The sequence below is a fragment of the Gavialis gangeticus genome, unplaced genomic scaffold (assembly GCF_001723915.1).
Source record: "Gavialis gangeticus isolate Ggan-Ray unplaced genomic scaffold, GavGan_comp1, whole genome shotgun sequence".
Classification (NCBI taxonomy): domain Eukaryota; kingdom Metazoa; phylum Chordata; order Crocodylia; family Gavialidae; genus Gavialis; species Gavialis gangeticus.
This window is the reverse complement of record NW_017728992.1, coordinates 60,348,347-60,359,548: the sequence shown is the minus strand read 5'-3', so window position 1 is coordinate 60,359,548 and position 11,202 is coordinate 60,348,347. Positions and strand designations below refer to the sequence as shown.

Below are 11,202 nucleotides of genomic sequence, written 5' to 3'. Positions count from 1 at the left end.
GCATGATCTGGGGACTACAGGGCAGACCCTACATTGAAAGGCTGCGGGACCTAAACCTGTTCAGCCTTCACAAGAGAAGGCTGAGGGGGGACCTGGTGACTGTCTATAAACTCACTAGGGGGGACCAGAAGGGTTTAGGGGAGACACTGTTTCCCCTAGCGCCCCCTGGCATGACAAGGAACAATGGACACAAAGTATTAGAGAGTAGGTTTAGATTAGACATCCGCAAGAACTACTTCACAGTTAGGGCGGCTAGGAGCTGGAACCAACTTCCTAGGGAAGTGGTGCTGGCTCCTATCATGGGGATCTTTAAGAAGAGGCTTGATGACTACCTGGCTGGACTCATTTAAGTCCAATCTTTCTCCCACCCAGGTGGGGGGTCGGACCTGAAGATCTACAAGATCTGTTCCGACCCTACTTCTATGATTCTGTGAAAATATTTGGGGCAGCAGTACAGCACTATTTTCAAAACAAATGAGCTTACAGCTGATTACTTGGGCATTTTTACAATGTCTTGGCTACTTCAGTTTACTAAACTGAGCATGCTGCAGGTTACCAATTACATAGCTCTCAAGACAATCAACTGATTACTTTGACAATATAAATATTAGAAGAAACAAGCACATTTTAGGGGTGGTTCTCAACCTGAAGGCCACATGCAGGCCAATCAGCACACTGCTGAAGCCCATGTGACATCCTGTTAAAACAATTTTAAATGGATACGCATGAAGTAAATAGTGTGGGTGCAGCCCACATAACCCGTTGAGAGCTGCAACTGTGGCCGACTATGACAAACAGGTTGAGAATCACTGCTCTACAGCATATAAACAGCAGAAGCATCTGCTTGCAGTTTCATTAGGTGCAACCAGAATTTGTATTACCTTGGTAGAATTGCTAAGTTTCATACCACAACGGTACGTTTTGGCTATTTGTGAAGTGAGCTGGATTTCCTTTGTCAGCTGACGCCACTTCCCACATGCTGGCTTGGTGCACTGTACCTAAAAATAAAAACAAACTTTTCAGCCTGCAGCTGATTGAGTGAAGGTCAAGTTGATGATGCAACAAACAACAGCAAGGAAATGAGGTGGTCTGAGGTCAGAACCTGCAAAGAAGTTATTAAATACATTATTCACATAAGGTGAAACTCACCCTCATGCAAACCATCGACCCAAGGGCAGCAAGCCACTTATGCCTTGTGGACTAACATCAGATGGAAGTTGCTCTTAGGGCTTTGTGCCAGTCATCTGCATGAGGGTGAATTCCACCTACAGGGTTTACATTCTGAGATGTATTGGCACCCAACTCCCACCAATTTCAATGGGGATCTTAATCATTCTGCACCTCTTGGGATTAATCCTATGATGCCCACAGCTGTCCAAACTATCTTTCTGATTCCACTCCACACAGTGAAGCTACTGCTCCTTTGCATCTATTCTTTTTCCAAAAACCTCTTGAGAATCCTCCTCCTCTAGTGTGTATTCTCCCTCTCTCACTGTTGCTTCTTAGTGCTGCCATCTTCTTCCCATATACCATCTTTTAACTCTTACATTTGCTCCCAGTTGCACCACATTATAAATCCTTGTTCCTGCCCAAGTAGCCAGACTGAGAAACAAGAGGGCTGGATGGAGTGCTTAGGCAGAGCAGAAGCAGAGACAGATTTTTGACAGCAGAAAAACTGACTGGGACTATATCCTTGGCTTGCCCTAACCCATCTCCCTAATACTAGAAACTCTTTAGGGAGACCCATTCAGAACCAGCACCTTGACCACTCAACATCATTTAAAATCAAAACAAACACACACATATACCCAAACCTCTGCCATAATGAAAGCCAACTACAGCTGCTACTGTAGTCAAAGCACTATTTTTCTTACCCAGTAAGGAAGCTGTTGATCAGCCATGAAAGCTTTAGGACTGGGCTCACTTTTACCATTACTAGTCCAAATCCTTTTCCAAGCAGTGTATTTCTCATAACCATCTTTATGGCTAGAAAAGAGACAAAGTTAATGGTAAGGAGTTACTAAATGAGCAGGGCTTGTCTGTTTTAAGAAATAACACTTATCTGAGGAGGGACAGGAGTGGGGAAGAAAGAGAGAAAGACAGAGAAAGAGACTAAGTGTAGGACTTTGTTTCTTTAAAAAAACGAAATCAGATATAGTATGATAACAGTAAGGGAGTATCCTTGCCAACATTTCCTCTTCATAATAAACACATGTTCTCATGTAGAAGACCAAAGTTGAGCTACTATTAAGGATATAGAGGCTACCATGTTAATCTTCCCTGTCAAGGAATTGGAAATATCAAATTCATTCACTGACTAGGATACCTTAAATCTAAGAGTCCCTTTGTAAAACTAAATTTCTATCTCCATCATCTCCAGGTCATTGTAGGTATATTTAGTTACAAAAAACAAGCACAATTGTGCTAGAGTCAATCTAAAAGCCAAAAAGGCTTTTGAGTTACTGTTTAAAAGTACATAACAACAAGTAATTATTCTTATTACTCTGTTTTGTTCATCTGCATCCTTTAAAGAAGGAACTCTTAAAAAATAAAAAAAGTGTCACATACACTGACACTCAGCCATTATTACCAGGCTTCCACTGATGGACAGCCTAACAAACCTCCTGCAATCTGTACCACTCACAGTCCTGTACACAAGCTTAACTTCAAGAGATTGCAGAAAGGACAGTGTTTAAAAACATTTGTTTTAATGACTGAGGCTGTCTGCACACTTTCTATATCTAACAAAATGACATGGCTGGCCTCAGTAAGCATACCTTCGATAATAATAATCAAAACACTCATTGCAGAAGTGTTCCCCACAGGAGAGATGATACCATCTAGATGTGTAGCCATTTTTAGCACACCTATGAAACAAGAGAGCACAGAACAGATTACAGTATATTTTTTGTATGGACTGTCATACATTCTAAAAATTGAACAAATAGTAAGCGCAGGGCAGGGCAGAAATAAGTTTGATTCTTTACCGCTTTTACCTGATGTATATATTCATGTATTGCCTAGTGTAATGGGGGTCTTGAGTTTAGATACTATAGTAACTACTACTTTTACTACTACTACTAAGTAAACAATCATTTTAGATGCATCAAAAACCTCTTATTTCAATGCTGGGTGCAAAGGCAGCACAAACAGATGCTTTGTGTAGCATTGTAACTAGCTTGGGATTACAACAGTCTCACTTTAGCAAGGCAGGTTCAGCACAGCTCCACACAGATCTTCCCAGTACCAATTAATTAGATGCCCAGAAGTATCTGTTAAACATTGGCAGTGGTCACTCTTATTATTTATGCCAGGAAAAGCTATGTTTTTTCTAGATATACAGGAATACATAGTCTTTGCCTCCAAACTAACAGCTTCATTAATTGGTAAGTATAACAGAACATAACTAGACATAGATTTAGCAGCAGCCTGTACACGTGAAATACATATTGCCCAATTATTTTTGTACAATTATGGAGTTGGTTGTTATTTTCAGTAAATGAAAGAATCTGAACAGATACACAATTTTGTTCCTTAAATATAAAATTAAGCGATGGTAAAATTAAATGGCCTAAGCCAGTTAGTCACAAAACTATCCAATTTCAGTTATGTAATAATACAGAAGTATTTAAAACAAACATAAAAATAAAGCTTGAAAAATGAATGAGAAATCTAAAGTGTCTTTTAGAAACAAAAATTAGAAAAACACAAAATTGAGTCTGGTTTGCTGGATGCCACAAGTACCAGAAGCCTCCTTCTCAGCTGCCTAACTGTCCAGCTGTTCTCTAACAACTTCCAGAATATATTTTGATTCTCAGTACAAAACATTACAACATGTAAACAATTTAAAACTTGAAGGCAGCATAAAATAATTTAACATTATCTTAAAATAAATAGCACAAGGCACACACTCTAATTATTAGGCTGGGAAGAGAATGTCACATAAATTGCAGTGTCCTTACCATATTAACTAAGCATACCATGCTGCTTATTATAGGCCTTGCCCATTTAATACTGTCTCAAAATTCCAAAGACAAAAATGCAGAAGTGTTTATATAGAAGTTCAGAGAAAGTTATGTCAAATAAGAACAAAGGATTATAATTAAAACAGTTATCCTGTAGGGTCAGGACCTTAGCTAGAGATTACAGCACTACACCAGAGCACAGAAGTAAGAATTTCAGCAATTTTGCTGCCTTGTATTTCAATAAGCATGCTCTCAGTTTCACTAAAACAGAAGCTGTGCCAGAAAATAGATCTGCTGCATTAATAACCTATATCCTAGAAAAATATTATTTTAGGATTAGTGTCACACAGCAGAAGGTCATCTGCAAAAGATATTGTTGTGGTGCTTCACAGGCATCCTAAGCCTATACTATATTGTTTGAAGATGGAAGGGTTTTTGTCAGAAAAAAAAGAAAAAAGTCTGCAGATAAAGGCACAAACCTTTCGGCAGCACTTGCGAAGCAAACAGGACATGTTGCAGTGCAACCAGCTTTTTCACACTTTCTGTACTTCTTCTCCGATGTTGCTTCATCGTCGTCATCTGCTGTTTCAGCCGCCTTCTTCTTCACCTAATAAAGAACAGTTAAAACTTACTGGAGATGGCAAATGCATTTTTTATGTTCCATCACGGCGTTACTGGTTTTGTAGTTCAGGACACAGCAACAACTAATTAAAATAATAATATCAATCAAATCTTTGGATTCTCTTTGAAAAAGCTGCAGCATGTTGAAATAAGCTAGTTGTACAGAAAACAACAACTATGGCAACATACATTTGAGCTAAAGGCTTTTTTGCTTTGGTCTTCTGGTTGCTACCATTAAAGAAATTATCAGCAGAGCTTCTAGTTTAAGCTAGAGAGAGTCCAGAAGAGGGCCACTTGCATGATCCAGGGGCAGCAGGGCAGGCCCTACGAGGAGAGGCTACGGGACTTGAACCTGTTCAGCCTCCACAAGAGAAGGCTGAGGGGGGATCTAGTGACCTGTTACAAACTAGTCAGAGGGGACCAGCAGGCACTGGGGAAGTCCCTGTTCCCCCGAGCACTACCAGTAGTGACCAGGAATAACGGTCACAAGCTAGCAGAGGGTAGATTTAGGCTAGATATCAGGAGGCGCTACTTCACGGTCAGGGCAGCTAGGATCTGAAACCAACTTCCAAGAGAAGTGGTGCTTGCTCCTACTCTGGGGGTCTTCAAAAGGAGGCTAGATATACACCTTGCTGGGGTCGTTTGACCCCAGTACTCTTTCCTGCCATGGCAGGGGGTCGGACTAGATGATCTACTCAGGTCCCTTCCGACCCTAGAAACTATGAAACTATAAGCTAATATTTAAACTCCTTTGTATTCCACTGGTTTCAAGCATCATATCTTCCTTCTCTTTTATCTTTAAAACTCTTCTTGTTTAAAGCCTACCGGTCCTAGTCAAAGTCAAAAGAGGTTACTGTCATCTGTTCCTCCAATTTTAAGTTAATTTTTAAAACAGGCAAGTTCTAGAATACAAACCACCAGGGAAGTCCATTCATAGCAAGTGTTAAACAGGCGCAGAAATAATGATGTTGAATACTATAAAATACCTGTCTCCCAGAGCTCCGCAAAGGAAGGCTATCTGGAGACTGATCCACAGACGATGCCTTTTTTTTTGCCCGTACTCTTCCAGCTGACATTGTCTAATAAGAACTGCAGGATAAAGTCAGAAAACAGTTATGTAACATTACAAGATGGCCTAGTTTGACAGAGTGTTTTAATCAGATGATACTTAAACACTGCCATCACCCATCATCATACGTTTCAGGGAGAGAGGACTCCTGGGAAGGGACAGCATCCACTTCATGCAGTGGGGTAAGTCCCTGTTCTCAGCGCCGATCTTCTAGACAGGGCTTTAAACTAAGATCACTGGGGGATGGGGAAACACTGATGGGAACATGCCTGGGGACCAGCACAAAGAAAACTCTGAAGCTAGGGACACTAGGAGAGCCAGTCTTACAAAAACTGTAGGAATGGCTCTCCCAAAGCATGACAGGAAATCAAGGGTCTCAACTGGAGGACTCAGGTGCCCATACACTATTGCCAAGAGCATGGGGAACAAGCAGGAGGAGCTAGCCCTCCTACTCTCCAGTGGGCATTACGATCTAGTAGGGATTACAGAGACCTGGTGGGACTCCTCACATGATTGGAACATAGCCATAGAGGGCTACACCCTGCACAGAAGGGACTGAGTAGGGAAGAAGGGTGGAGGTGTAGCTCTTTACATGACGGAGCAGTAAAGCTCCTTGGAGGCCAACATCAACTCCAAAGAAGAGCAGTTCAAAACCCTCTGGGTCAAATTACCGGGGGTGGGGGCACGTGGCCGCAGTGAGAGAGACCTAACTGTAGGTGTATACTACAGACCACTAAACCAGGGGGAGCAGCTCAATCTGGAGTTCTCTCGAGAACTGGCAGAATCTGCTTGTGCACAGGACATGGTCATCGTGGGCAACTTCAATAACCCAGACATCTCTCAGGAGGAACACTGAGCTAAGTTGGATTGGTTGCATTGCTTCCTGACCTGTATCAAAGAGCTCTACCTGACTCACGAAGTGCACAGGTCAACCAGATGTAACACTCTCTTAGACTTGGTCTTAGCCAAAGGAGATGATCTGGTGAGTGACTAGAATCTAGAGGGTAGCCTGGGTGACAGCAACCACAAAACCATCACATTCACTGTCTACTGCAAGGCAGGCAAATCAGCTATCAGGGTTAAAGTTTTAGACTTCAAAAAAGTGAATTTCAACAGGCTCAGGGCAATAGTAGGGGAAGCACTGCAGGACCAGGGACCGAAGGTGAAAGGAGTGCATGAAGATTACTTGTTCCTCAAGGACACAATCCACAAAGCACAAAGTAAGTCCAAGGGCTGGTAGGCCCTCTTGGCTTAATAGGGATATCTTTAAAAAGAAGAAAGAGGTATACAAACAATGGAAGCTTGGGACAGTCCCCAAGGAGGACTATACAACAATGGCCCACACCTGTAAGGAGCACATTAGAAAGGCTATGACAGCAATTGAATTTAAACTAGTAACAGAAATCAAGGACAATAAGAGGTCCTTCTTTAGGTATGTAGGGAACAGGAGGAAAACAAATGGGAGCATGGGGCCATTGCTTAACAGCTGGTTACCAACACTCAGGAGAAAACTGAACTCCTGAATGACTACTCTGCTTCAGTACTTCACTGGACTAAAAGGAAAATCATACTAGACAAGGTTCAGAATAGGCCTGGTGGGAACGACCACCTTCCTACTGTTGACATTGAGCTAGTACACGATCAGTTAGAAAAGTTAGACAATTATAAGTCATCAGGACCGGATGAACTTCATCTGAGAGCGTGAAGGAGCTAGCCAAAGTCATCACAGGACCTCTGGAGAAACTCTTCTAAAACTCGTGGCACTCATGGGAGGTCTCTGAAGAGTGGAAGAGGGCCAATGTTGTGTCCATCTTCAAGAAAGAAGGAGAGAGGACCCGGGCAACTATAGCCCAATTAACCTAACTTCTATCCCAGGGAAAAACGTGGAAAAATTCAAAGAGTCTATGTGCAACATGCTTGCACACAAGGTAGGATTCTGAACAACAGCCAGCATGGCTTTGTTGCAGACAGGTCTTGTCTTACCAATCTCATCACCTTCTACAACCAGGTAACTCGCCACCTAGATGAGAGAGAGGAGGTTGACACTGTATACCTAGACTTCCAAAAGACTGTTTGATCTGGTATCCCATGATGTTCTCATGAGAAAATTGGAGGACTGCGGGCTTAACTACTTGACAGTTAGGTGGGTAGGAAGCTGGCTGTGGGGTAGGACCCAGACAGTTCCAATGAAAGGATCTGTGTTGTCCTGGTGAGAAGTGGCCAGTGAGGTCCCTCGGGGGTCCCGTGCTTGGTCCAGTGCTTTTCAACATCTTTATCAATGATTTGGATGTGAGGGTGAAGAGCTCAGTGGCCAAGTTCATGGATGACACCAAGTTATGGGGGAGTGCGGTCACGCTTGAAAACTGGCTGCAGATACAGGAGGACCTAGACAGGCTGGTAAGCTGGGCAGGTTGGAACCAGATGAAGTTCAACACTGAGAAGTGTAAAGTGCTCCATTTGGGGACAAACAATCACCAACATACTTAAGGTGATGGCACGAAAGTGACTAGCACCATGACTGAAAGGGACCTCGGGGTAATAACAGACCATAGTATGAACATGAGCTGTCAGTGCAATGCTGCAGCCAGCAGGGCAAACAATACTCTGGCATGCATCAACCGATGCATCTTAAGCAAAACCGAAGAAGTGATTCTTTTGCCTTACTCAGCATTGGTGAGACTGTAGCTGAAGTACTGCATCCAGTTCTGGACACCACACTTCAACAAGGACATGGAAAAGCTTGAAAGAGTGCAGAGAAGAGCTACCCATATGATCAGAGACTTGCAATGCAAGTCATATGAGGAAAGGTTGAGGGATTTGGGTCTCTTCAGCCTAAAAAAAGGGAAAGCTGAGAGGGCACCTGGTAGCAGCTTACCGCTATATCAGTGGAATACATTAAGGGCTCAGCGAACAACTGTTCACCAGGGCAGCCTTGGGGAAAACCAGCAATAATGGCCACAAACTCCTGAAAGACCGTTTCAGGCTTAACAGTAGGAAAAACTTCTTCAGTCAGGGTGTCCAGACTGTGGAATAAATTCCCTCCAGAAGTGGTGCAATCACCTACCCTGGAAATTTTCAAGAGGAGCCTGGATGGTCACTTTGCTTGGGTCAACTGACCCCAGTTGTCTTTCCTTACTAGCTCAGGGGGTCTGGACCTGATGATCTTGTGAGGTCCCTTCCAGCCCCTTACAATCTAGGAATCATGTTAGTCAAAGTACTTTTGTTGAGTTATATTAATCTATTAATCACATGGGGAAAAAAGGAGGTGACAGAATCTGTGCTGGGAGAAGAAACAGTAACTGTATTTAATTTAAGCTTAGAGTAAGCATACAAAATCAGATTCCCTATCAATAATTTCAATGGACCCAAGTTGATTTGTACCACATGAAGACCTGGCTTATCATGAGCAAGCATAATCTCAAAATGTAAACCTTATGCTTGTACTTACAGTGGCACTCCTCCTCCTACCTACTGGAGAATTTGGATTGCATTACATTTTCAAATGAATGTATTAGAAACATTGTTTAATGAAAAGTAAAAGGTCAATTAGAGATGTTCTGAGACCCACACATCATCTAGGACAGTACTCACCATTCAGGATGTAGAAAACTCAACTTTTGTTGTGATTATATGTAGTTATAATATTGTATGACTTGCATATTTTGCAAAAATAAAATCTTAGCATGTTAAAGGCATCACTATAATTCTCTGTTATTTGTGTCTTTGCTGGGGAGTAGAGAAGCTACAGCTTACTACACAAGCTAAACACACACCAATGCTGGGTTTTAAGCACACTGAAAAAGCTATTTTGAAAAACCAAAATCTTGAACAGGCTATTATCAAGGGCGGCCTTTCCTGTGGGGTATAAAGTATTCAAAAAAAATGGGAGCACAAAGGAAAAATGTAAACAAAAAGACAAAAAGGGAAGTAATACCATAAAAATAATTCATGTTAATCAACTGGCCTGAGAACTTATTCTGCATTATTGGAATCTAAGTGTACCAACCAACTGCAACCCTAGGCAGTTTATAGTTTATGTATGTTTAGGCATTTCCAATAATTAATCTCTATCAAATCTATCCTTAGATTTTACCTTTTTATGTGGTATCTTCCCATTATATAACACTAATAGCAACTTCCTTTTAGAAAAGTGTGAAAGAGGAAGTTTAACCAACAGGAAAATATAGTAGGTGCTTATACAAACAAATTTATTTCCAAATGTAGATTATGTGAATCAAGAAAATCAACACACCTTTAGGGCCTTACCTGTACAACAAAAATTGGCTGAAATAGGAAAAGTCATACCAAGATAATTAGGTAAATCAAAAGACAAAGGGAAAGGGGTTTAGACTAGTCAGTATATGAATTAATGTTCTTTTTGTATGCAGAAATGCATTTTAACCCCACCAATTAGAATGGAAAAAGAACTGAAGCCAAGTGATCTGTTATTCTGACTCAGAAACAATACCATTCTGCAATGGTGTACTAAGCTAAGTAACATCTAATTTGCATATTAAATAGGCACACAAGCACACATGGCAAACATACAGCTCTCTGGGACAGGATGTTGCTTTTTCCTGCAGCTGTTCAGAAAGCAGGTATGCAACTTGTATCTTTTTGTAGGATGTACTCTGTAACAATGCATAAAGTTAAAGCAGCCAGCCTTTTGCAACATTTGCGTAGACCTGCCTGCTTGTAGGCTCTATTACCCAGAAAAAAAATGAACAACTTTGTCTGAAGAAACTGGACTTGAATTTGGTACCTAACAGGAACAATTACTAAACAGGGCACCTGAAGAGACAAGGAGAATCAAAGGGAACTATGTCTGTATATGGCACTGTAAACAGAGAAGGCTTTGGCGACTGTCCAGTAAAGGGCTGCTGAGCAGTCCAGGAAGCTGACTTTGGGACCGTCTGGTACAGTGCTGTTGAACATTTGGGAAGACCACTGAAGGAACTGATAGGCCTTTTGACCAGAAAGTTACAGACCAGTATCAAAGAATGGCTGGCATACTTCAAATTAAATATCAAAGGGGGGAGGGAGGGGAGGCCAGGAGACCTGTCTAAATCCACAGGTCAGCCCTTTCTGGCCCTAAGCCATCTGCCTACTGGATCTTGTTAAACAAATACATAAACCACCCACGACAGAGGGGACATGAGGGGAAAATCGCTAGCAAGTTCACCAGCTCCTGTGTGCTAAACTTGACACGCTCTAATAGTAGCTTTTGCCTCATGAAATAAGACTCTCATGAAAAAGAGGTGACAGGGTGACGTTTTTGCCTTCTCTAAAGCACTGAGATGGGGAAAACATTCTGGAGTGCAGAAGCACTGCTGACATCCCAGTCAGTTAAAAACACACTTGGGATACACAGGTGGGGAAAATGAAATGAAACAGACTTTGGGCAGCAGATAGCTATACCAGCACACACATGCTCAAAATGATCTGTGACCAGAAAAAAAACAGCTCTTTAAATAATACATACATATATACCTACACATATACTCAGTTCCTTGGGGGGGGGGGGGGAAGAAAAAAAAATTTTTTTTT

General features: G+C 41.8%; 1 protein-coding gene across 2 annotated transcripts in view; it reads right to left on the bottom strand.

The window, feature by feature from the left end:
• KDM1B (lysine demethylase 1B) overlaps window positions 1–5,842 on the bottom strand; it is a 38,604-nt gene extending 32,762 nt beyond the window's left edge. Inside the window, exons 1-5 of one of the 2 annotated variants that reach the window (XM_019523267.1) lie at window positions 5,573–5,842; window positions 4,445–4,572; window positions 2,778–2,867; window positions 1,875–1,986; window positions 882–998 (exon numbers count right to left, since the gene is read on the bottom strand). In XM_019523267.1, the coding sequence (XP_019378812.1) occupies window positions 882–998; window positions 1,875–1,986; window positions 2,778–2,867; window positions 4,445–4,572; window positions 5,573–5,662 (537 nt within the window). In that variant the 5' untranslated portion in view covers window positions 5,663–5,842. The remainder of the gene's footprint in view (window positions 1–881; window positions 999–1,874; window positions 1,987–2,777; window positions 2,868–4,444; window positions 4,573–5,572) is intronic. The other variant, XM_019523256.1, reaches the window with a different exon arrangement.
• Window positions 5,843–11,202: the final 5,360 nt, after the last annotated feature.